Raw genomic sequence first — 27,676 nt, 5'->3', positions numbered from 1 at the left:
GGGCGGCGCGGTGGTTTGTGGGAGCGGCAGCGGCGGTGGTCTCCATCATGGCGGCTTCCATTTCGGGCTACACGTTCAGTTCCGTCTGTTACTACAGCGCTAACAGCAGCGCGGATCACGTAGGTGTCCGGGGCTGCGCCCTGCTCCCCGCCGGGGAGCTGCCGGGAGGGAGACGGGCTCCTCACCCCCCACTGGGGCAGGGGGGCTTCAGGGAACCCCTGCCCGCTTGCCCTGGGCCTAGCGCCCCCTGTCCCGCCCACTCTCCCCGAGCCGGCCGCCTTCGCCTCACCTCTGCGCCGGGGCAGGCTGGGGGTGAGGGGATGGGGGGGTAAGGGAAGTGGAGGGGCAGAGTTGGGGGGGGGTGGGGCATGTTGTGATTAGGTGTTGTGAAGGTCTTGGGGAAGTGAGTCTCTTACGTTTCCCCCCCGCAACGGGTCTAACGAATCAGTCAGAGGGTGTACAGGGAAAAGGGGGAAGCCCAGGTGGACTGAACCCCTCGGCCCGACACAGAGCAGTAGGCATTAAAAGTGTTGTGTGTTGTTGCAATCCAGACTAGGCGTTTGCATGTCCGTGCATTGCTGACATTAGTCGTGCATCAGTCCTGCCTCTAGGGATGTTTATTTCTCTGGTTGTTCCGGTTCTCGTTTAACTCTGGTCTGAATACTTTCAGGAAATGGATCCCGTTCTCCATCTTCTCTTGTGTGCCCCACATGCCCCTGCTGACATTAACCAGGTGGATAGTATGGTGCCATAGTCGCAGAAGGCTATTCACAGGTGGCTAAACCAAAAGCTAGCTTCCAAAAGCTGCCTAATATCTTGAGTTCATTACTCTAAAAAGCCTACTTTGTTCTTATAAAAGACTATTTTTACAATATTCTCTGCAGTGTGCATAGTTTCTCTTTCTCGCATAAAATCATTTTGGCGTACAATAGACATTGGATCATAATTCACTTAAATAAACTGCCTACTTGGATCATCCCTTGAGTATTGTAATTTACTTGTTAACCTAATACAAGTTATCACTCTACTTTCATTGTAAAATGTATGTAATCAAGAAGCAGAAATTTAAAGAGAGTTTGTCAGTTGCATTATCAACTTTTCTATTGACCATGTTGCACAAAGTAAACACATTAAATGTAGCTTTTTTATCATACTACTAGAATTTATTATAGGGATTTTATAATGCCTGCAAAGGTCTTTCACCCTTGAAAGTAGATCTTTCATTTTAAAGAGGTTGGTTTTGATTGACAGTCTGATGTAGGCCCAAATTTTGCAAACATGTATGTTATTAACTTTGTTGCTGTGAGTACTTTCTAATAAAGTCAAGCATTTGTGTGAATGCTGCTGGATCAGGGCCTTGTATCAGTGTGCCATGTACTTGAAAGTTGGGGTGGGTGTACAATAAAAAGGTGCATCCGATGGAGTGAGCTGTAGCTCACGAAAGCTTATGCTCAAATAAATTGGTTAGTCTCTAAGGTGCCACAAGTACTCCTTTTCTTTTTGCGAATACAGACTAACAGGGCTGTTACACTGAAACCAATAAAAAGGGGGGAAACATAAGCATCTGGATTAAACCTCTTTATTCTTCACAGTGTACTAGCACTAGTCATTAAAAATATTAGCTAGAGTCTGGCTTGCAGCAATATATATTTGCGGTTAGGGCTTTGCTGACATTAGCTTTTAATCCACTGGTAGGTAGTGTAAATTTGCTCTACTTATCTGAACGGAAAAAAAAAATGGCAACCTATTGTTTCATTATTTATATTGATAGGGCCTGATTATCAGTTATCCCACTCTTGTGCTTGGGATAGGAACAGAGAGGGAAAGATGGCTTTAATTACAAAAGAATGATCTGACTCATTCTGACCAATTGTCCACCTACCCCTGTATCCTGTCTTCCAACAGTGGCCGATTCCAAATCCTTCACTGGGAAGGAACAGAACAGGGCAATTAAGAGTAATCCACCCCCTGTGGCTAGTCCCAGCTTCTAACATTTGGTGGTTTAGGGACACCTGGAGCATGTGGTTGTGTCCCGGAGCATCTTAGCTAATGGATGTATTCTCCATGAATTTATCTAATTCTTTTTTGAACCCATTTATGCTTTTGGTCTTCACAGCATCACATGGCAACAAGTTCAACAGGTTGGCTATGTGTTGTGTGAAGAAGTACTCCTTTTGTTTGTTTGAAACCTGCCTATTAAATTCACCACTGTTTTCCATTTTCTGGAAGTGCCCAGCCCCAGCATCAGGTGTAAATAGAGCAACCTCAGGGCTTCTGTAGTGTACACTCTGTTTCCTGTGGGCCTTGGAAGGAGAGAATAATTGTGATGCACCAGCTCCATTTCCATATTATGCCCATAACATGGCCCCTGTACCGGGATTGTTAACAAAGTGCATATAGAGCCCTTACACAAGTTTTACAGTTGCAAAGATAGTATTTCTTCAAAAGCAATTTCTGCCTCATTCAACACATCGTTACACTGCCAGATTTGCATAAAGGGGCCTTAAGTGAAACTTAGAATCAGGCAATGTTGAATTTACTGATAGTTGCATTTGTTGTTGCGCAAATCAACATGTCAATTTCAAACAGTCTTACATTTAATTTTTTTATTAAATGTGCTTGGGAATAAATTATACTAGTGGGTTCTTTCTGTTTTTAGTCTGCATCTTTTTTAATTGTAGGAAGGATTTCTGCTTGGAGAGGTAAGACAAGAGGAGACATTTAGTATCAGTGATTCACAAATCAGCAACACTGAATTTCTGCAAGTAATCGGTAAGTTGTACTAAGCTTTGAGAAATTCTGGAAGAGGTGCCTAGTTCACTTTTTTTTATAAATAAGGATTTTTTTTTTTCTGTTTAAAGGAAAAAAACTTTTAAAAAGTTTTCTCCTTTTTAAAAAATAGGTATTTTTGCTAATTCTTCTGTAAGGGTATAAGGCAAGATTTTACAACCTCCCAAGAACTGTTATCCAGATATTCTTATTTACTACCATTGTGTACATATATGGCTGAAGCATGAGGAAAGGGAACAGTTCTTTTGCTGGATACATTTTTGATGTGCCTCTCTGTAGAGTAAATGTAACTCATCTTAGCCATTCAGTAAATTCCACAAATAGTTTGAATTTTGTAAAATGAAATAATTTAGGCCCTAATCTTGAAAATGATTCCACCCACACACTTCAAATTTGATTTTTTTTTTTTTTTGCTCCCTTGTGTCTGTCTTCATTAACTTCTGTTTTTTTTTATGGGACACGAAAATATTTTTCTCTTTCTTGGTAAATAGCTGAAAAATCAGCCATCAATACTGAGGCCATCCCATCTATCAGGATTTTTGTTGTTTGCTTTTTAAATAAAATGTAGTTAGAGGGGCATGGTCAAATTCATAATCATATACGTTTAAAATCCTTACCCATGTTACTAATAACACATTAAAATTGTATTTTAAACAACTAATTAACTGTTTAGGTTTCCTGTTTACTATTTTTCATTTCTCTAGACAATGAAAATAGACTAGTGGGTTTAACTGCAGTAAGTACTACAAGAAAATATTTAGAACTCATTTAATTTCTTACTCCAAAACAGTCCTGGCCCTTGATCCTGCTAACATTTACACATGCTTAACTTAACTACTGTGAACAACCCCATTTTTTTTTTAAAGGGGCTACTCATGGCAGTCAGGTTGAGATGATGCTTAAATATGCACAGGATCGAGGCCTTGTTTATTGAACTGCAGGGTAATGTCACAAAGCTTATTTGTTTTTGCTTGCTGTGACAAAATGAGATGATTCTAATGGAGATTTTAAAGATCTGGTTTTTGCTGCTGGCTTATTGTTGGCTGTTGTAAATATATTGATTAATGGTTGAAGGGCAGTAATAGGAGTGGTCAGGTTGATAGCAATATATTTAAGAATTGTCAAGGAGGTGGTCCTTTTTAATGGATGCATGTATAAATCAAAATAAAAATGCATTAAAATATTTCTATCAGTCTTAAAATGTTGGTGTTTTTAAGGCCTAAATCCTCAGTCCTGGAATCAGATCTAGTGCCAGCAGACCCCCATTGACTTTAGCGAGGTCCTGTGCAGGTGTAAGGGATTGGCCAACACAGAGTTGATTGCAGAACAGGGCCTACATTTTAGTCCATGTTTAAACTGATATACATGATACCATGAAAAAAGACAAGTTACTGTGTGTGTGTGAGATGGGGAAGTGTGGTAGCAGAAAATTGTTGATTTTCTTCTCAATATATATTTGCTCTGACACATTTAAATTTGCATTATACAAACTCAGTTACTGATCTGAGTCATTGATGACAATAGAGCATATTAATACACTTCAGTTTCAGCACTAGGAGAAAACCAAAGGGTCTGTGTCTGTATGATGCTTTGGCTGGGGACAGAACAGGAATGGAGTCTTAGAACTTAGTAAGTAATCTAGCTAGGTATGTGTTAGATTATGATTTCTTTAAATGTCTGAGAAAATAGCTGTGCTGAATAGAATGAATATTCCTGTCTGTGTGTCTTTTGTGTAACTTAAGGTTTTGCCTAGAGGGATTCTCTATGTTTTGAATCTAATTACCCTGTAAGGGTATCTACCATCCTGATTTTACAGAGGTGATTCCTTTACTTCTATTAAAAGTCTTCTTGTAAGAAAACTGAATGCTTTTTCATTGTTCTAAGATCCAAGGGTTTGGGTCTGTGGTCACCTATGCAAATTGGGGAGGATTTTTACCAAACCTTCCCCAGGAAGTGGAGTGCAATGATTGGGAGGATTTTGGGGGGAAAGACGTGTCCAAACTACGTTTCCCAGTAAACCCAGATAAAGTTTGGTGGTGGCAGTGGAAATCCAAGGGTAAAATAATTTTGTATCTTGGGGAAGTTTTAACCTAAGCTGGTAAAAGTAAGCTTAGGAGGTTTTCATGCAGGTCCCCACATCTGTACCCTAGAGTTCAGAGTGGGGAAGGAACCTTGACAGAGGTAACTACATTGTATGCTGGTATTATATTATTTACTGGCTTTGTTTAGCAAATCATTTCCACGAGACTCAAGAATGTCAGGCTGTAAATCTGGAATTGGCATTGTTATCTTTGGTTTGCAATTAAATAAAAATGTTACTTTCACAGCTGCATCCCTATTGTAGCCAAAAACAAGTTGAAATCTCTGGAAGCACAAACATACATTGATGTGCAGAGACTTATTTTGGCAAAAAGAAAAGGAGTACTTGTGGCACCTTAGAGACTAACCAATTTATTTGAGCATAAGCTTTCGTGAGCTACAGCTCACTTCATCGGATGCATACTGTGGAAAGTGTAGAAGATCTTTTTATACACACAAAGCATGAAAAAATACCTCCCCCCACCCCATTCTCCTGCTGGTAATAGCTTATCTAAAGTGATCACTCTCCTTACCAATGTGTATGGTAATCAAGTTGGGCCATTTCCAACACACATCCAGGTTCCCCCCCCACACACACACACAGCAGGAGAGTGGGTTTGTGTGTGGGGGGGTGAGAGGTACTTTCCACAGTATGCATCCGATGAAGTGAGCTGTAGCTCACAAAAGCTTATGCTCAAATAAATTGGTTAGTCTCTAAGGTGCCACAAGTACTCCTTTTCTTTTTGCAAATACAGACTAACATGGCTGTTACTCTGAAACCTGTCATTATTTTGGCAGTGTCTGAATATAGTGAAAAGTTAATGTGTAAAGTCTGTTCTTGGAGATTGTGGTTTGATTGATCTGAAATTGCTGAAGTTGTGAGCAAACTCTGAGGCTTTCAGAACAGCAAGTGATGAATTACTCTTCAGGGAGGAAGGTACCAAGCAAAGTTACTGCTAAGTGCTCACTTTGGCAGAGCTCAAAATATTGGTACTCTGTATAAATGCTGCTGAATCTAAGGAAAGAATAGGGGCTTAAGAGTACTTAAGACAGAAGCGCTAGAAAGGATTGGTAGAGAAAAATGCAAATAAAAGATAAACAGTAGCTGATTAAAAAGTCATAACTGGAAGGATAGTTGGTACAAGTACCTAAAGCACAGAAACAAACAAACTTTGATTCACGTTGAAAAGACAGATATAATAATTTATGGGCTTTTTAATTATTTTCCCATTCTTGCCCCACAGCACAGATCTTTTATAACCTTTGCTGCTTAAATGTGAATCTTAGGAAATATTTGTTACTAATTCTTAAAATCAGAAAAAAAAATAATGCAGTGACTTTGTTTAGTTGTAATCACATTGGCTAAAAGAAAATGAGTATTTGTGGCACCTTAGAGACTAACCAATTTATTTGAGCATAAGCTTTCGTGAGCTACAGCTCACTTCATCGGTTGCATCCGATGAAGTGAGCTGTAGCTCACGAAAGCTTATGCTCAAATAAATTGGTTAGTCTCTAAGGTGCCACAAATACTCATTTTCTTTTTGCAAATACAGACTAACACGGCTGCTGCTCTGAAACCTGTCACATTGGCTAAAGTGACAGGAAAGCAGTCATGCCAGGTGGTGCTTACCATCTTCTCTTTTAGGTCATTAATCTGTATTTCCCTTCCTCCAATTTGGTTAATTTGTCACATCTAACTGTTATGTTTGCTTCCTACACATTTTTCTATCTGTCACTGCACCATTACTGAACAACTGTAAACAGATTACTATAGGAAGATACATCTAAAAGCAAATGAATCTGAAAACTTAGCAATATATTAGATACTTAACACCCATAGAAGAATATTTTAAAATGTGATTACTAGGTTCACTTACATGTTCCCTAGGTTCATTATGCTCAGTATAATGCATTCTTAGACAGAAAGACTACCCTCTCACCCTACAGGGGGCAATTCTTGTTGTCAGAAGTTGTCCACAGACTGACAGCAGTATATTGTATATGATATTGTTTATTATTGGAGATTTAGAAGAAATTGTGCAATTGTACACCACCACAGTTTTCTCTGGGTTTTGAGCTGCTGGGACAGACACTTTCTTTTTTTTATTACAGAAATCCATGACCACGAGCCTTGTTCAAAACTCTTTAGGTAAGCTATTTCTGTTGTTTGACTGTACTGATTCCACTGTTGGGTGAATCCGGCACATAAAGATAGGTAGCTCATTGAAATACATTAGTGTTTCAAATGTGTATAGTAACACTTGAAACTGCTCTTTATGTGGTTGTATTATAGTAATATGGCTAAATGGCTCCCATTGTGACACAGAAAACATCCTTTGAAAGCTGTACTAACACCATTTTAATGTAGAGTTTTAGTTTAAAAAGCACATATCAGCAAAGTATGTGTAGGTACCATGGCCCAGATTCTTTCCTGTTTTGAATTTTCATTTGATGTATTAGAGAGTGGTGGCAGTGAAGGATCCGGTCTTGGCTCCCTGATAGTTGAGGTGGAGCTGCACCCTAGTATAGGTTGGAGAATCATTTGGACTGCTTTAACCTATGCCAGTTTGTCCCCAAGAGACCTGGGGAATAGATGTGCAGCACACTCTGGTCACCCTCACCTCAGATGACCCCTAGACCAGGGCCAGGGAGTGGTGTAGGAGCCAAGAATGATGACTTTGCATCAGCTAATTATTCTCCCATGCCAGAGGAATTTTCAGCTGGCTAGATCAAGCTGATGTCTGGCCCCTCTGCACTGCCAGAATGTAAAAGAGAATCTAGCTCTATATATCTTCATTTAGAAGACTCAGACTGTGTTAAATCTAATTTTCTCATGTAGACTGCAGTTACTAAGCAAAGGTGGCTTCTAAATTACTATCTATAGTATGTGTTTAGAAGTTGCATTTTTAGAAATAATCCCTGGTTATGTTCCACGCATTTGTTTTTATTTGGAGATTTCCACAGATTTACTAAGGAATGGGCCGCAAGTGTCATGATTGACATTTATTATATTAAAAAACAGACCCTGCAGTCTGATTTGCTGTCTGATAATTACAGAAGGGAATAGTCTCATCCCTGTGATTTATGTGCAAGACTCTCCACATCTCAGGTTATGTCCCAGTATCTGGCTGGTCTTTTTCGGATGTCCATGCATTGGTCCCTGGTGCTGCTTCATGCAGTATACCTCAAAGCTGAAATCATGTTCTTACAATCATCTTCCCAATTAGTTGATTACTAGTAGTTGAGTCAGTACTAGTATATTTCAGTGTAACTTCTTTACAAAAATATTCAGTTGCTTTTGAACTCCAAGAGAGTCTTAAGTACAGACACATCCTTAGGGGAGGATTTATTAAAGGTGGTACTCTATATCCTAGTAGAGAAGAGAGAATAGAAGTTGATGAAGTACAGGTAGGAACTGAAGAGGAACAGTCAAATGAAGAGTCCCATTCAGTTACACCACATGATGGTAGACAGCTAAATATTGACAAATTTAATAAGTGCTTGTATACAAATGCAAGAATTCTAAATAGATGGATGAACTTGAGTGCCAGGTATTAAATGAAGATATTAATATAATAGACATCACAGAAACTTGGTAGGAATGATGATCATCAGTGGGACCTGGTATACCATGGTACAAAATATATACGAATGACAGAGTGGATTGCGTTGGTGCGGGAGTAGCATTGTATGTGAAAGAAAGCATAGACCCAAATATAGTAAAAATGTTAAATGATTCAAACCGTATAATACAATCTCTCTGGATAGAAATTCCATGCTTGAATAATAAGAGTATAGAAGTAGGAACATACTGCGGACCACCTCACCAGAGTGATGGTGGTGATTGTGAAATGCTCAGGGAGATTAGAGAGGCTATGAAAACAGTAAACCCAGTAATAATGGGGGATTTCAACTATCCCCATATTGCCTGGGAGCATGTCACCTCAGAATGGGATGCAAAGATAACATTTCTAGACACCATTAATGACTATTTCTTGGAGCTATTTCTGGAACCTACAAGAGGAGAAGCAGTTCTTGATTTAGTCATAAGTAGCACACAGGATCTGGTCCAAGATGTGAATATAGCTGAGCCACTCAATAATAGCAACCATAATGTAATTAAACTGTGCAGGGAAAATACCAAAGAAACCCACCACAGTAGCATTTAACTTCAAAAAGGGGAGCTACACAAATATGAGGAGCCTAGTTAAACAGAAATTAAAAGAAAGAGTTGTAAGAGTGAAATGCCTGCAAGCTGCATGGAAACTTTTGAAAGACCCCATAATAGAGGCTCAAACTATATGTATATCCCAAATTTAAAAAAAAAAAAAGTAAGAGGATTAAAAAAATGCCGTCATGGCCAAGCAGCGGAGTAAAAGAGGCGGGTAGAGGCAAAGAGACATCCTTTAAAAATTGGAAGTCAAAACCTACTCAGTAAAACAAAGGAGCATAAACTCTGGCAAGTCAAAAGTAAAAGTGCAAATAGCCAGGCCAAAAAAGAATTTGAAGAGCAACTAGCAAAAGGCACAGAAACTAACAGCAAAACTTCAAATATGTCAGAAGCAGGAAGCTTGCCAAATATTCAGTGGGGCCACTGAATGATAGGAATGCTAAAGGAGTATTCAGTGAAGGCTGTTGTGGAGAAGCTAAATTAATTCTTTTCATTAGTCTCCACTACAGAGGATGTGAGGGAGATTCCCACATCTGAGCCATTCTTTTTAGTTGACAAATGTGAGGAACTGTCCCAGATTGAGGTGTCAGAGGTGGTTTTGGAAGAAGTTGATAAATAGTAATAAGTCACCAGGAGCAGATAGTGTTCACCCAAGGGAACTCAAATATGAAATTTTAGAACTACTGACTGTAGTATGTTACCTATTGCTTAAGCCTCTGTACCGGATGACTGACTGACAGCAATATAATGCCAATTTTTAAAAAAAATATTCCAGAAGCAGTCCTGGCAATTACAGGCCATTAAGCCTAACTTCAGTACCAGGCAAATTGGTTGAAGCTATAGTAAAGAACAGAATTATCCAACACATAGATGAACATAATATGTTGGGGAAGAGTAAACACAACTTTTGTAAAAGGAAATCATGCCCCACCAATCTATTAGAATTCTTTGAGAGGGTCAACAAGCATGTGGACAGTGGTGATCCAGTTGATATAGTGTACTTTAGACTCAAAGTCTTTGACAACGTTCCCCAAAGGCTCATAAGTAAAGCAGGCAGTCGTGGTATAAGTGGGAAGGTCATCTCATAGATCAGTAACTGATTAAAAGACAGGCAACAAAGGGCAGGAATAAATTGTCAGTTTTCACAGTGGAGAGAGGTAAAGAGTGAGGTCCCCTAAGGATCTGTACTGGAACTAATGCTGTTCAGCATACTCATAAATGATCTGGAAAAGGGGGGTAAACAGTGAGATGGCAAAGGTTTCAGACAATACAAAATCACTCAAGATAGTTAAGTCCAAAGCTGACTGCAGAAAGTTACAGAGGGATCTCAGAAAACTGAGTGCCTTGGCAACAAAATGGCAGATGAAATTCAATGTTGATAAATGCAAAATAATGTATATTGGAAAACACAATCTCAACTATTCGTACAAAATGATGGGTCTAAATTACCTGTTAACACATAGGAAAATGTCCTTAAAGTCATGGGTGGTTCTCTGAAAACATCCACTCAATGTGCAGCAGCAGTCAAAAAAGCTAAAATTGTTAGGAACTATTAGGAAAGAAGTAGATAAGACAGAAAATATCATAATGCTGTAACTATATGAATCCATGTTACAGCCACACTTGGAATACTATCTTCAGTTCTGGTTGCCCCATCTCAAGAAAGGTATATTAGAATTGAAAAAAGTACAGAAAAGTGCAACAAAGGTATATTTTCTAACAGCTTCTGTATGAGGAGAGATTAAGAAGACTGGGACTTTTCATCTTAGAAAAGAGATGGCTAAGGAGGGATATGATAGAGTTCTATAAAATCATGAATGCTGTGGAGAAAGTGAATAGGGGTCACCCAGCAAAATTGATAGCAGATTTAAAAGAAACAAAAGGAAGTATTACCCCTCACAGTGCATTGTCAACTTGTGGAACTCGTTGCCAGGGGATGCTGTAAAGGTCAAAAGTATAACTGTATTCAGAAGAGGATTAGATAAGTTTATGAAGGATAGGTCCATCAATGGTTATTAGCCAGGATGTTCAGGGATGCTATCCCATTCTCTGGGTGTTGCTAAATTTCTGATGGCCAGAAGCTGGGACTGGACAACAGGATGGATCGCTCAATAAATTGCCTTGTTCTGTTCATTCCCAGGGAAGCATTTGGCACCAGCCACTGTCAGAAGACAGGATATTGAGCTAGATGGACCATTGGTCAGACCCAGTATGGCTGCTCTGATGTTCAAAGTGCATATGCTACTCATCAGTAGCAGTGCTCAGTATGTGTTGCTCTTCCTTTAACCTTCACATACAAAAACATTTTTGGCACACTACCAAAGCTTCTTGACTTAAATGTAGTCAGTCATAAGGAGACCTACAGCTGATCCACCCTGTGCTCTTTGAAAAGAACAGCTGTGGCCTTGCTGCTATTGAATAGGGTGGGTTTGGTTGCAGTGCATTTCCCAAGTTGTGGGAACTGAGCCAAAAATAAGGGTTCTAAAAAGGCCATTTTCCTGTAGCAAAACAGTTTGCAAATGAAGTTGCTCAATTTTTTACAATAATTGCTGGGTATCATCATCCTTGTATGTAGGAATGATGGTTCCATGAACTATAGAAAACAGACTTATGGGATTAGATGCCACTTTACATGAAAGAAAGCTTAAACATTTTAAAGGTGAACTGAAAGGATTATGTAATTAAATTATTCAGGATTCCACATTCATAATGAAATATTAGTCTTAAAATTCAAAATAACTTGCATCTTAAAACAAAATATAGTTCCACCTTTATTTACTGGCCAAGTACTGAGTTCAGGATTTTGTTTTTCCCTGACAAGAGTTGAGATCATAGACCTCTAAATCAGAGTGTTTTCCTGCACTGCTTTAGGAGTTAGTGATATCAGCTCTTGAAAGAGACTAAAGACTTGGCAGGTAAGTGAAGGAGAAATCTATTTTCAAATGTTTTTCCCATGTTTTGAAATGTGTAAACCATTTGAATTCATGTTTTGTTATTGACTTAGGCCCCAGTCGTGCAAATGGAGCCATATGGGCACACCCTTACACTTGCATGGATAACTGTGGACTTCAGTGGAACTTCACAGGTATAAGGGTCCGCCCATGTAGATCTGGTTACAGGACTGCAGCCTGAAAAGGTGTTTCCATATTTTTTTAATTGAAATATAAAATTGCTGTTCTTTCTCTCCGTCACATTTAGCAGGTGGAGAACCCAGACATCCAAACCTAGGGTTTTTCAAGAGCTAGTCAGAGGAAACTTATGCAGTCCAGCTACATGCTCCTTGTAAGAAGGGGTTGCCAATGAAATAATTGCCACCTAGCTGTTGGGTGCAACAACACTGAAGATTTTTTTAAACCAGTAGTTAAAACAAGGCATATTGTTTTTTCACCGTTAGTGGTCTCGGCACCATGTTGCTAAATTGCTGCATTGGATAAATGTAAAGCTGCTCAGTATTCTGTGGCTGAATTATGAGATAGTATCTAAAGATTAATTTAAGTACTGTATGTTTACCAAGATGACATGTGAATGGTCTGTAAACTGTACCTATATTTTTTTTCCTTTTTGGTTTAAGCTTTTATGACTATGCAGGCAAAGTTAATGAGGAGAGTTTGGACAGAATTCTTAAAGATCGAAGAAAAGTAAGTTTCACTATATTCTTCTACATTTGTTTTATTTTTCCCCCTTTTATAGCATATAGAGTCTACAAACAGGAAAAAATGGAACTTGGGGCTCATACAAATGAGCAACTGAACGTACTGCCTGGAACAAGTGCTTTCTTTTTCAAATCTGCCAGTTTATCTTGACTCGCATCATCTTTGGCAATACCAGGATTGAGTTTATCCTGTGAAGAGGCTATCAGTCATGCCAATTATTTTGTCAGTTTTGTGAGTCTGCTAATTTTAACTAGGGGCAAAACCAGAAGGACCAAATTCATGCTCACATGAAACCTTAGATTTAAGTTCAGGTCCCCAGAAATTAATAACTAGTACAGTATTAACCTACTGTCACCAGCCAATGGCTGAGTTAGACTTGCATAATAATGACTGCACTGTGCAACGTTGGCCAACAGAAAAGAGAGTTTATGTGAAATGCTCATTTAATCCAAGAGCAGTTACTGTGAAAATGTTCAGATACTCCTGCTTAAAAATAGTTATAGATTTATTAGAAAGGTTGACAAACAGCCTTGGAATTCAAATATTTCCACCATCTGAAATATTTTTAAACTGAAACAATATTGCCTCACAAAGTAGCTATTATTAAACTAGTGTACTCTTATTCAACTGTACTTTGCTATTAGCACATTCAGTACTATATTTAAAATGTTTTAAGTTTCTACAGTTGACCAAGAGAGGAGTATCAAACTCTTACCAATGGCTCATTTTCAACACAAATTTAAAACTTGTTAGTACTGTATCTTAACAATTAGCAAATACTTGTTTCAGACATTTTTAACAGATCTGATGTCTTAAAGAGCAGAACTGAGCTTCAGATTGGAGACAAGCAATTTTTAGAGCAAGGATAATCAATTATTTTTGGTCAAGGTCCAAATTTCTTAGTCACGGTATGGTCAAGGTCCAGACTCCAGAGAAATATTTTTCATACCACAATTACAATAATGATAATAATAAGTACACAAAAAGATTTCACGGTCAGTTCAAAAGCATCTGGCAGTCTGGATTTGTCCCACGTTCCACTTATTGACTACCCTTGTCTTAGAGTATGTCTTCACTGCAAACTGAACTCTTTTTGAGTTAACGTGGCTTGGTTATTTTGCAGTGTGGTTGCTCTCACCTACTTTTCTTAGCTCGAATGTTGTATTAGCACCTGGCAAGTTGTGCAAACTTGAGCTGTAACCTATATCCCCTGGCTGTCTAGCCAGCCTAAGGTAAGAGCTTTTGAGTGTGGACAGGCCTAAAGTTGGGGCAACTCTGAAATTATAACTCAAATTAACTCTCTACAGTGAAGAGAAGATCTAAGTTATCTGTTCTAACTAAACAATTATTTCAGTACCAGTTCCTGCGCCACAAATCTACTTTTAGTTCCCTGTAACCATTTATTTCTTGTCAGTTTGCTCCAACAAAAGCAGTTGCCTCAACTATGTCTTACGTCTAGTAATGATCACATGGGTGTTTCCCGTCTCCAACATTTAATTCTATAAGCACATAACTCCAGCACAGAACAGTATAAATATGGTGTGTGTGAACAAGATGTTCTCAACTGTTGAAAGAATGAGAGACGTTTCAGTCTTTCAGTTCCCCTTCAGGAGATAAAGCAGAAAACACTTTATTAAAACTGTCTGGCATTTTCTTTTCTTTAAGCCCGTAGTGTACATTTTCAAATCAAGACACCAACTTTTCAGCTGAATTTTATTTTGTTGAGATATAGGTCAATTTCAGACTGTCAGTGAAGATGCATTATCTGCCACCTGAAAGTAGATAGACTTGAGAAGGGGAAAAGCTCTTAAGTGTCATGTGACTCAGCTCTCCAGATTTAAATTTAATGGATTCTTAATGCCATTAAGTTACCAGGACAACAACTAAAATAAAAATGCAGTTAGTAAATATCCTGGATTCAGCTGATTGCTAGCTGAGCTTCCTCAGAATCCACAGCAGTAGAGGTTTGATTGGAAAAAAGACTGAGTAATATTTGCTAATGGGTTTTTGTATTTAATACAAGTGTCATGCATTGACAGTTAATGTGTAGAATCCACTTTACTCTTTTTGAATGTATAGACATTTTCTTTATAATTCTGTGTACTCTCGTGGCTCTTACTGAGCCAGGTTCTGGTAATGAGCTAACTTTCTGCATTATTGTCCCTTTATTTCATGTAAACTAGCATGTAAATTATGAAGTTAAGTACATGTTAGTATTTGGTATAATAAATGAATTACTAGATGGATGTTATCTGCAGTACCTACAAGTATGTCAATTAAATGCTCAAAGGGATCATTTCAGCACTATACACAGCAGATTAATCCCACAGCTCCTGTGAATAAACATAAATTTGCAATTCTGTTCTCTGATGCATGTCATTGAAAATGTATCTCAAAAGTGCAACACAAGTGAATAGTCTGTTGCAGCAATCCTCAAAATAAAAGAGAAAAAGCTGCCAGGTTTGAAAACTGAGCAAGTAGCAACAAAGAGAAGATACTCTGAGACTTGCCTCTAAAATATAACCTTCCATTATAAGTGGGTTCCTAGATAGCATGAAGAGAATTAATTTATTCTTTCTTCTACAAAAAGGTTTGTAACAATAAACCACTTAAACTTTCAGACGTGGCAATAGTGATAGTCTGTGTAAAATGCAAGCAATCTACAATAATTCAGAATTATATAGTTGTCAGAATTTTTCTTAACTACATTAGCCATACTTTGAGCTTCAACAGATAAAACTATGAATCTTTTATCTCTCCATTGATACTTTGTTTTTCTCTTCTTTACTTTCATTACAGAATGTTATTGGATGGTACAGATTTAGGAGAAACACTCCGCAACAAATGTCATATAGAGAGCACATCATCCATAAACAGCTGACACACATTCTTGGAGTGCCTGACCTTGTCTTCCTTCTCTTCAGCTTCATCTCGACTGCAAATAACTCAACACATGCTTTAGAGTATGTGCTCTTTAGACCAAACCGAAGGTAAACAGTCCGGGTTCACATCAGCTACCACAGTGTGGTTGTAATTATAATCTTTATTAAAATGCCTAATAGCATTAAGAACTATTTTAAAAAATATCTATACTGAAAGCAATTGTCGACTGGTCAAAGTCTGGTTTTTATATACATACATAATAAAACAGGGTAGCATGTTTTTCTCTGGAAGCAATTCATAAATGAAACTAAGATTCAGTCAGGACAATGGAAAGTTATTTTTCAGTCAATAAATTTTTTTAGACTAAAAATAGACCTTGAAAAAGTTGTTTCTAAAGAGAAATGAGAAGTCAGTATGGCTTTGCATCTCCAAAATTTCTGAGCTGGGAATGTGGCTTCCTTTCTGCACCTACAATAGCCTGATTAGTCCACAGTTGACAATTTAGGGTGGAGGTGGGCAAACTACGCCCCGTGGGACCATCCTGCCCAGCCCCTGAGCTTCCGGCCAGGGAGGCTAGCTCCCAGCCCCTCCCCTGCTGCCCCCCTCCCCAGCAGCCTCACTGCACCCCAGCGCTCTGGCCCACAACTCCTGCCGGGCAGCGCAGGTGGCTTGGCTGGCTCCAGCCAGGCTGCAAGCTCCTGCTGCTCTGAGCAGCATGGTAAGGGGGTGGGGTTGGATAAGGGGCAGGGGGTCCAGGGGGGCAGGGGGCGGTTGGATGGGGCGGAGGTTCAGGGCGGAGGGCAGTTTGGATGGGGAACAGGGGGTGCTGGATCAGCAGCCTGTCAGGGGGCGGGGATTTGGATAGGGGTAGGGGCAGTCAGGGAGCAGGGGGGGGTTGGATGGGGGTGGGGTCCCGGGGGGGGCGGTTAGGGGCAGAGGTCCCAGGAGGAGGTGGTCAGGGGAGAAGGAGCAGGAGGGTTGGATGGGTTGGGGATTCTGAGGGGGGCAGTCAGGGGGTGAGAAGTGGGAGGGGGCAGATAGGGGACAGACTGTTTTGGGGAGGCACAGCCTTCCATACGGTTTCTCAACACCGATGTAGCCCTCGGGCCAAAAAGTTTGCCCACCCCTGATTTAGGGGGTATGAAAGATCCACCTACTGGTCAATTTTGGTTCTGCATGAATGTGTTAAAAATAAAAGACAGCCATCTTTGAATATGACAAACTGTTTATTCAAAATACAGCAGACCTAGAAATTTATATTAGCTTAAACTTTAAAGGAGTTGAGATCCTCACGTACTCGCCTTGCTTGGAGACAGACCTGTCCACTTTGGGTAGGGAGGTGGGGGCATATCAAGACTTGCAAAAAATCTTTGGAAGAATAATAGCAGTCTCTTTCTAAACTTTCTCTAAAGGTATAATCAAAGAGTGTCACTTACAATTCCCAATCTCGGCAATACTAGTCAGCAGGAGTACAAAGTTTCTTCAGTGCCAAATACTTCTCAGAATTATGCCAAAGTTATTAAGGAACATGGGTAAGTGGAGTTTTTTTAAATTAAGTATAATCCAGAAGCTCTACAATTTTTGCCTCCTAAATAGTAATATGAATATGGATTTCAGCAAGAAATAGAACCAAGTATTGAAGCTGTTTAATAATCTGCTTCCATTTTATGCATTACCATTTTCTAAACAGCAAAACATATTTTTTAAATGAACTGATCTGAATTCTATAGGATTACAACATCAAAGTTAGACTAATTGTAGCCTAATATTGCAAGCCCTCCCTATGCAGAATTCCCACTGATTTCAGTGGATGTGCTTTATGTAGGGTGGATTTACAGGCTTTGACTCACGGTTTGGGAATGTTTATTTTCTTAGTCATTTTACTAAAATGCACAGACACTGCAAAATAACATTTAAAAATGTTTTGGGTATCTAACAAAGACATTTTTCCAGTTACTGCGTGGAAGCTTGGAGAGAGGGTTTTTTTTGTTTTGTTTAAGAGTCTAATCTTATTAGGATCAGACTCGACAAGTTTTGCCTTTTGTTCCAGAAAGAGCCTCTGCAGCTGATACGTTGTTCCCTGGATACTGGTTCCTTGGGATAGAAGCGATTTAGCAATATATGAAGTTTAATTCATTGTGTAAATATAAAAATAAAATCTTAAAGTGATTTGGAGAAAAGCAACTCAGAGAGACAGAGAAAGTTGTGATATCTTTTCTAATTATTTCTGCATATTTTCTTTTAGTACTGATTTTTTTGATAAAGATGGAGTGATGAAGGACATCAGGGCTATATATCAGGTTTATAATGCACTTCAGGAAAAAGTACAGGTAACTAATTTAATTTAGTTTAAAATAAAAAAAGACTCTTGCTGTAATTGTAGCTGTGACATCTGAAAATGGCTCACTGCTGGGCTTCAGAAATCTGAGGACTAGATTGTCAGTTTACAACTTGTCCCAAGTAGATGATGGCATATAGCTGTGCTGCCTCAGGATCAGACCCATTTGGGAACTGTGACTGAGGCTCCCCCTTTACATACACCCTGGAGTAATGTGCTACTCGTATGGACCGGTAGCAGATCATATCCCCCGCTCTACCAGCTCAGCTTTGCTGGCTGGCATGCAAAATGAGGAATGAGGCAGAGTCAAGGCTTTAGCCATCTCTGACCCTGCCCTGTGGAAGCTGCTTTCCTTTAGTGCCCCCACTGTGATCTGTGATGTAAGTAGCCTACAGTGGGCAAACCACAATTTGGCCATGCGTGTTTGGAGGGTGGCTGGATGTACTTTTATTTTTCATACATGTGCGCACACCAACATCAGAGCAATCTTCCGTCTGAGCTAACCTGTGGACAAATGCTGTTCTCTCTGAGCCTCGTCAGCTGTGCTCTCAGCGCTGCCCAGAGCATGGCACTCAGAATAAAGAAAGAGTCTCTTTCCCAGGAGTTTCTGTGCTGCCTCCAAGCTCCATATTTGAAATAGATGAACAGTTATTCACAAATGTGTTGTTAAATGGGTTGATGGGATAGCCTTGTGTAGTACCTCCTGCTTTCCAGCATTAAGTAGAGTTAGATGTATGCTTCTGCACTAATCACTGGTGAGTTTAGCTAACAAGGTGTTTGGGAAAAATTTGGGAAAATACTGACTTTCCTGGGGAACTGCTTTATTGCTCCTAGAATTGTGACCCTGCTGTCTTTTGGTGTCTAAATGGCACTAAGTCTGCTTTTACACACATACCTGCTTGTTCTTTTATCCTATGTCAAGTGTTAAAAGTTCTTTTTGTTGGTTAACTTTGAAACACGTTTCACAAAGAATGTTGCAAACTAGAAACACCAAAAATGTGTGTTAGAGCAAGAACAGATCAGTGAAATCTGTTCATTTATTCACTACACTTTTTAATTTTCACTATCAAAAACTTGAGATAGAGGAAGAATGTAGAATCTGTCTGCGCAACAGGTATAACAGCCAGGAGATCAGGTCATGACACATTTATCTCCTCACTCCTAGTTGCCCAGCTACAACACAGTTGAAAGTGTAGCATTGATGTTATATTAGCACATCACTATCAGGATCTTAAAGTCTGAACAGTTTAAGGATCTTTATTATATTTAACGCTCATAGTAATCTCATGTGGCTGTTGCTAGCACAGTTTCAGTGAGTGTGGATGAGGCCTTATTTTTTGATACTGAGTGCAGAAAAGGTTAGCAGAGTATCTGAATCACTTGTAACAGATAATAGAAAATAGAGGTAACTTCTTTCTGTTAGGAGCCTCCTCCTGTAATAATAATGCCTAGCTCTTGTATAACACTATTTATCAGTAGATCTCAAAGAGCTTCCCAATCTTTAGTGTATCTTCACCACATCTCTGTGAGGTAGGGAAGTACTATAATTCCCATTTTACAGATGCGGAACAGAGGCGCAGAGAGGCTATGTGAATTGCCCAGGGTCACGCAGGAAGTAGTGGTAAACTGTTTGGAAGTTCTTTCCATCTTGCAACAGCTGAGCATAGGCCATGATCAGTAGGTGAAAATCAGTTTTCAACATTTCATTTCATGGTCTGGTACAGTATGAGTTCATTGTCTTTGTTTCATGTTGTTTCTAGTCTGGCAATATTATCTGGCCTAGTTGTGTAACTCTTTAATGGATTTTTGGAGAATCTGAGTATGACTTACCTTATTGTGGTTTTTCTCCCAGGCAGTATGTATAGATGTAGAAAAGAGTGAACGAGTTGTTGAATCTTTCCAAGCTGATGTAAACAAACTAAAAGGGCAAATCACACAGAGAAAAAACGAAAAGGAGCAAAAAATAAGTAAGTTCCCTTATACTTATGTTCATAAACAGGATCTGTGAGGACAAAATATTTAGTAGAAACATGGACTTAAGACTCATTGGAATGATCTGCCTGTTTTTCTTATTGCAACAAAGATATGGGGCACAGTTATTGTCAACCTAATAGCTATTCTTGCACTCATGTTTACGTTGCCTGTGATAAATGTATATTGAAATAATTCTTAGTTTGTGAAGATACTTGCAACACACATTTCAATGTTCTCTACGCCAAAAGAAAAATATAATTAGCAAAATCTTAGAAAGTTGTGCATGTGAACTGGCAAAATTTGAAACTGAATTGTGGAGAGGGCTAAGTGACCCGTGTTAATATTTTTCTCCTGTGGATACCTGGCTCAATTCTTGCTTATGTTCCATTATTTAGGTGATCTTAGCCTAAAAAATGTGTGATGTTGGATAGGTTAATACAGGCTATCAGGCCTTTGGACTGTAGAACATTTGCATCATCTTACCTAGAGCATGGTGACTATGGGAGAGTGCAGCATATGCATCAATGATTTTAACAAAGGATTAAAATACATGCAGTGTTTCATATTAACTAACTTGTGTGTTTTTTCTTTGGGAAGTTTATAAGGAGAACTCATTCTGAGAGAAATACTGATTTTGGTGATAAAGAATTTGGTGGGGAATTGCTTTTCCTTCAGGTGAATTATCTATGCTAGTATCACTGTTGCTGGGATGAAGCATGGAGGGCCAGCTGCCTACATCTGGCTGAACTCTGCTGAGTGTGGGACTCCAAGATGTGGGAGGGGGGAAATGGCTGTCAGCCACTTCTCAGCTTCTGTGATGCTGGGATTGAGCCTGAACCAGCATTTGACATAGAGTGGCCTGATGGGTGCTCTTGGCTAGATCAGCTAATGGTCATACGGGGATGGAGTCACCAGCCAGAGCTCTCTGGAGTTCAGCATGCTCCAGGCACACCCCTCGAACCTTCAGCCTGCCCAAGAATACTCCCCTACACCTCGGGGTCAGGTTAATATAACAGGCTATGCCAGATGTGTACCATCTCTGGGTTTCCCTTAGGCCAAGGATATCCACAGCTTCCCTCTTAGGGTCATATTCCACAGCAGAGAGGGCAGAGCTGGAGGCCAGTACTTGGCCCACAGTTTATACAAGTGGACACACAGTACATCACTTGTGGTAGCAGCTGGCAATTAATAAAAGATAGCTGAAAAGCCAGATGTCCTTTGATTCTCCAGGATTAATGTTCTTGTGAATGATGAGATCTGTACTATATTCAATATACTTATATTCAAATTTTCATTAAAAGCACTAAGTAGGAAACCAAACACCCACTGGAGGAGAGATTTTTTTTTTTTTCCCCCTAGCTGGGTGTTGTCCATGCACAGTGGGGCATCTTATCTCAGTTTGGTGTTTGACTAAAAGGGTCTTGAAAAATGTAATTATTTCCTGTGTATGAGGGAGGGTTTTTTTTGTTTTTTGAAGTCTGAGTATGTAGAGAGAGTCAGAAGAATGATAGTAGCCATTTGAAAAGAGATCTGTAGTACTGAAAAGGCAGGAAAGTTGTGTGTGTGTGTGGTGGTTTTTTGTTTTTGGTAGTGCTGGAAGTGAAACAGAAAATAAGGGGGGGAGGATACAAAGGGATACAGAGAAAAAAAGAAATGAGGAAACAAACCGTGGAAATAACACAGAAATAGATAGTGATTTCTTCTAGGAAAGGAGAAGTGAAGTGAAACCAGAAAGGGAAAGAAGACAAACTATTTGACAAAGACCTTTTTTAAAAGGTAGTAAGTAGTAAGTTGAATGATTTATTACGTTTCATTACAGTACTCAACTGCATATCACTCCAAACTGCAGGGGATGTAATAGCATGGGAATTGAAGGGAAATTTCATCCTGGGCTAGTAGGCTTAGTCTCAGGCTAGTAGATGTCTGTACATATTTGAAGGCCTGATTTTTGTGATCGGAAGCTGGTACAGCAACATTAGTTAAATGAGGCACACTGGAAGAACTGCATGAGGTGAAGAGAATAACTAATTGATGGGATAATTAGTAGGACAGCTCTAGTGCTGCTGTAGTAATTGTCTAGTAGAGCTCTGGCCCATACATCAGTAAGACTGCAAGTTTTTTTTCAGCATTTAATCCATTAGATTGGGGCATCTTCATTTCATCTTTTAACATGTCAGCCTACCACATATCGGCTAAATTTTATTTATGAATCCACATGAGTTGTCTGTTTGCTGTTTGACTGAACTGTGGATCTGAATGAATAACTGGAATAATAACTGTGATTAAAAAATTAATCGTATGATTAAAAAAAATCATGATTAATCACATTGTGAAACAATAGTAGAATACTATTTATATAAATATTTTTGGATGCAGTTAAAACACAGAGCGGGAGACATACAATTCTCCCCCAAGGAGTTCAGTCAGAAATTTAATTAATGCATTATTTTTTTAACAAGTGTTATCAGCATGGAAACATCTCCTCTGGAATGGTGGCCAAAGCATGAAGGTGCATGTGAATGTTTAGCAATCTGGCATGTAAATACCTTGCAATGCCGGCTACAAAAGTCCCATGCAAACGCCTGTTCTCACTTTCAGGTGACATTGTAAATAAGAAGCAGGCAGCATTATCTCCTGTAAATGTAAACAAATTTGTTTCTCTTTGCGATTGGCTGAACAAGAAGTAAGACTGAGTCGACTTGTAGGCTCTAAAGTTTTACATTGTTTTGTTTTGTGTGCAGTTATGTAACAACAAAATCTACATTTGTAAGTTGCATTTTCACGATAAAGAGATTTCACTATGGTCTCTTGCATTTTCACGATAGAGACTTCACTTTTATGAGGTGAATTGAAAAATTCTATTTCTTTTGTTTATCATTTTTACTGTGCAAATATTTGTAATAAAATAATATAAAGTGAATACTATACACTTCGTATTTTGTTGTAATTGAAATCAATATATTTGAAAATGTAGAAAAACATCCAAAATATTTAATAAATTTCAGTTGGTATTCTATTGTTTGACAGTGCGATTAAAACTGCAATTAATCAACAGCCCTAATTACAATATCATTTTTTTGCATGTTAAACTAGTATCCAACAAACCCAGTCCTACATTAAGGAGTACTCACTGGTAAATATAGGCAGCTGCATAGTGCCTTTCTCAAATATCACTGAAGTTTCCTACTTGTCAGTGTTAATTCTGTAATTGAAATGTTAGTTTGAGTATTGAAATACTGCCATCTGGTATTATGTTGGAGCTGGACTCATTCATCCTTTGATTTATTTCAGACAGTGGGAGGCATAAGTAGAACAGGACAATCTTGACTCTTTTGGTTTGTGATTTAAGATCTGATGTATCAAAACGTACTTTTTGTTATGCTGGGTGTCAAAATATACCATTCTTTGTATTGATTTGCTGGGGTTTAACTTACTATGATAGAAATATGTCCTCCACGTCAAATATCCATGTTTTTATTAGAGTTCTATGCCATTTTGACAGAATAATTTTCATGGCATGTGTTAAGGGCTACCAGAAAAAAAAACCCAAGAGCAACAAAACTGCTTAATTTGCAATTATTTTCTGCTGCTCCACAATTTTCTGGCTCAGATCCATTGTTTGAACATATTTGGGCTGGTGCTAAACTGTTCCTCTTCCCTAAAAGCTGAATAGGGCTTCAGGAAACTTTTGCTTAGCCAGGAGGAGGGTATGATAAAGTGCTCCATCATTTGAGGAAACAGTGCTGATCTAACTCACTTCGGCAGACATAAGGCAGTGCAGATGAGGGAGAGAGGTATAGCTGGAGGGTGGAGAAAGAGATGCATAAAATGAAGGGAGGAAGTATAAACAAGGCGTTAAGGAGAAAATTTGAGTGCAAAGTGGAATATGGGGCAATTGTGTATTCGGAGTAATATAAAACAAAGCATCTGAACTCACCGTTGTACTTTTCACCAGTGTTCCAGAAACGTGCTCTGGAGAGAGGTTTCACTCTGGAACACATGGTTATATAATTGCGTTTAATTGTTCTCAAACATTCCTGCAAAGGGGCCACTGCCTCTTTCCATCCATTTAATGGACCAGTTTACAAAAATAACCCTGCCATTACTGCCAGCAAGAGTATCCTTTATCAACTTTATATTCAGTTGTTTGATGTGTGGTTGGGATTAAGGGATTGTTTTGTTTAGTGAGTATTCCAAGCTTTGTAATGGGCCTCTCTGCTACTAGGATTGAGAGACCTTTCCTCCAATCAGCACGGCAATGCACATGGTACCCACTACTGCTTGGGCATTTTGGCAGCAACAGTTTGATCTCCCAACCCACTTCCTGAAGGATTCCTTCTTCCTTCCTTCAACCTGGAGGATTGATGCTAGCTCTTACCTATTCACTGACCACCTGTAATACACAACCAGTGTGAATCATTACTGTTTCCTGCTTGACCAGGGATAATGCAGTTCAGGTAACCACTGCTGCATAAACCAACAAGAAGGTGAAGGTGGATAGCAAGAGTGGCCAGAGTTGAACCCAGTCTGTGTGGCAACGGATTCTGGGCACTAAGAACAGAACAGCATTAGCCGTGGACTGCCAGTAGGCTGCAGGCATCAGTTCCTGAGAGCCTGTGTCTGAGCAGACAAGAATTGCTTGAGAGAGGGTGAGACAGGAAGGTATATACACAGTTTCTGCATACATGAAATTATTAGATTAAATGTTGTAGCTGGTTTTCTACCTTCTCACTTTCTCAATACTGGGAAACTTCGTCTTTGGCATTGGAGAGTTGATCATGTATCAGTCATGCTCCCTGTATAGGGGGAAAAAGGGAGCTATTGCTATGTACTTTTCTGCTATTCAGGTCCCCATAGTAGTGCTGTTTGTTGGAAAGCTTGTCGTACTCAGCAATTATTGTTAGGTAGGTATGAATTCTGTTTCTACTGCAGAGAAGTCAGTTGAGACTGTACCTTCTAAAACATTAAAATCTATCATTTTTATAAGTGCAATAAGATATTCAAGGGAGTGATTGCTATTTTACGCTGCATGCACTACTCAGCTGCTGAAAAACCTTTTACTTTTCTATCTCACCACTCCCTGTACTGTGTGTCAAAGATGGAACCCTATTGTGTCTTAATTTACCAGACCCATGTGTTTGAACTTGTTCTTTTTCCTATGTGAGTAACATCTTGTCTATTTAAATGATTCCATATACATCAACTTTGGTGCTTTTGGCTTCACCTCAACTGTTCATAAAACACCACTTTAGTCTGAAAAAAGGCAGGCTATATGAAACATAAGTAGTAGTAGAAATATAATTCCCAGAGGCCTGAGAGTTAAGTTTACACTTAAGTCCAGTATAGCAACTTTTCTATCCATAAAATGGTTTGTTTAAATAAAGCCACTGAGAACAAAACACTTTTTTTGCCAGTTTTATGCAGTTTTCCACAAGAAACAAGACAGATGCTTTCTAATGTGTTCACTGCACCTGAATTTTCTTAAGCACTGACCAACATAAATATAAAACTAAATCACTTTTCATGCTTTTCAGTGTAATTAGGACATGTTTATTTTCCTTTTGTCTTTCATAGGACTGCAGCAAGCCATCTTAACCAGGCAAATGTCAACTGATAATTTGGAATCTATGTTTCCTCCACGAATGTCCTACCCTGGATTTGCTGTGGAAGGTTGCACACTTGAAGACTCAGATGCCTCTGATCCCCCTCCTCCTTATTCTGATTTCAGTGTGAGCAATCAAGAAAGTACTTTGGGTCATGGTCTCCCAGAAAGCAATGTTTTCATGCCTCGACCTCAAGCAGTGGGCTCTTCCAATTATGTTTCCACAAATGCAGGATTGAAGTATTCTGGTAACGGAGCATCCATGCCTTCCTCCCAAAGAGCAGTTAATGACATTGTTGATGAATCAGAAGACAGTGATTATGAGAACTTGCTTGAACCTACAGAGTCATCTGACAGTGAATACTCACAGACAAGGGATTCACGATCCCTGACGCATCCTGATGGGGATTCCAGGAACACACAAACGTCCCAGATATAATAGAAAAAAAACTCAACATGGCACTCTTTTTTTCATAATTGTTACAGAAAAATTTTGGGGATTTAACCTGGAGGAAATAAACTACAAAGAGGATTACTGTGCACAGAAAATGTAGAAGACTTGCACTAGATGGCTTATTCACCTTGTGATACATTTTGCAAGTTTATAATGGAATCATTAGGATAATCAAGTTGTGTTAATGTTGATGAGGTTCATGGATGTACTGGTAAATTTAGGCAAAATGAAATTTCTAGAAACCTTGTAGCTTTTGTTGCCGTATTTTCTTTAGGACAATAAATTGGGATTTAGTGACTAAGCACAGTTAGTCTACAAATAACAATGTTCTCTAAAATCAAAACTTACCTCTTGCACTATCATGCCTTGAATTTTAGTTTTTGAAAGGGAAACAATTTATCAATAGCCTTCAAAGCAACTTTCTATGGTGAGCCAAATTGATCTTTACCAGAAATAAAATTTTGATAATTCCAAGAAGCCTGATTGGAACAAATGTGGTCTACCTTCTTCTGTGTGCATGCTCTTTTAATAGAGAAGGGATTTGTTTCAATTTTTTGTACTAGCCTAATATATATCATTTAAAATGACTGCCTTTTTTCTGTAGGAAAAACTTATTGGTAAATCATCCAAATGAATGTCATAAGCATACTTTGGTTTTGGTGGGTTTACAATGGCTCTATGCTACTCTAGCCTCATTTACAGTCTCATTTTTGTACTAAAAATATGAAGTGCACATAGTAAATTACAAACAGTAGTTAATTCACAATTGGGCTTTAGAATCTACAAATTCCAGAAATTATAAACTATATGCCATTTCTTTGCAATCTGTGCATTGAATTTATACTTCCGTACAATTTATTTCATGTAAGGAATAGGGGATTGCATTGGGGAAGATTGTTTAGAGATTCCCCTGGGTTTATTACCTCTTTCACCTCCGGGTGAAATACACAAACATTTATTTTAATTTGAATTGCAGCTCTTATCAGAAATTCCACATTTTGGAAACATAAAATGTGGTATATGTAGAGAATCTATGTTTGGATGCACTTATATTTTTATTTAATTACTGCTTGTATTCTGATTTTGCCCAAAAGATGTGAAATTGTGCCATTAAAAAGTCTGTGTACTATTGGGCTTTTCCTTACTTGTAATTGACAAAACCTGCAGTTTATGGTGTTAACATATGCATTTAATGCTTTAAAATATGAATAACCCTCCTTTTGATTGGTTAATATCCCAAAGAACAAAACAGTTGCTTAAATGTTTAAATATTTCAGATTTACAAAAGGCTAAAATCTCATTATATAATATATATGTTGGGCAAAAACCTGTTCATTAACCTCTCTTTGCCTGTATTAAATTAAACCAAATGGGTTTGGAAAAATGAAATGTTAAAATTGGCACTCTTCTATTGGGTGTTTCAACCTTTAAACATCTAGTGGTCTATCTGTTTTAACTGTTTTACATTATTCTCATTAGCCTTAACTTGATGCATTTTGTTTTCAAGTGTTGCAGTCCATTTTAACAACAGATTTGTTCCAGTTTTATTAATGTTGGTTATCTTCAAGCAGTTGTAGTGCTGGTGTGATAAACAAGTGCTGTTGCCATCTCATCAGTTCTGGTTTTCACATAAAAGAAAGGGTTTTTTGTTTTTTTATGCTGCACAGAACCTGCAATGTACATCAGACAAAGCAGTTAAATGTGACAATAAACTCTTATTTAATCCTGTAAA

The 27,676-nt window shown here is 38.7% G+C and overlaps 1 protein-coding gene across 2 annotated transcripts; it reads left to right on the top strand.

The window, feature by feature from the left end:
• On the top strand, positions 1–27,676 carry ABRAXAS2 (abraxas 2, BRISC complex subunit). 2 transcript variants are annotated; one of them, XM_073354111.1, is made up of 9 exons: positions 1–119; positions 2,682–2,772; positions 6,982–7,018; positions 12,612–12,678; positions 15,493–15,683; positions 16,989–17,108; positions 17,822–17,906; positions 19,767–19,881; positions 25,463–27,676. In XM_073354111.1, the coding sequence occupies exons 1-9, from the start codon at positions 48–50 to the stop codon at positions 25,927–25,929; spliced, it is 1,245 nt and encodes a 414-aa protein (XP_073210212.1). In that variant the 5' UTR covers positions 1–47; the 3' UTR covers positions 25,930–27,676. The 2 variants fall into 2 exon arrangements, with proteins under 2 accessions (XP_073210212.1, XP_073210213.1); XM_073354112.1 differs by lacking the exon at positions 16,989–17,108.

The sequence above is a fragment of the Lepidochelys kempii genome, chromosome 7, assembly GCF_965140265.1.
Source record: "Lepidochelys kempii isolate rLepKem1 chromosome 7, rLepKem1.hap2, whole genome shotgun sequence".
Lineage (NCBI taxonomy): Eukaryota > Metazoa > Chordata > Testudines > Cheloniidae > Lepidochelys > Lepidochelys kempii.
This window is presented reverse-complemented; position numbering and strand designations above follow the sequence as displayed.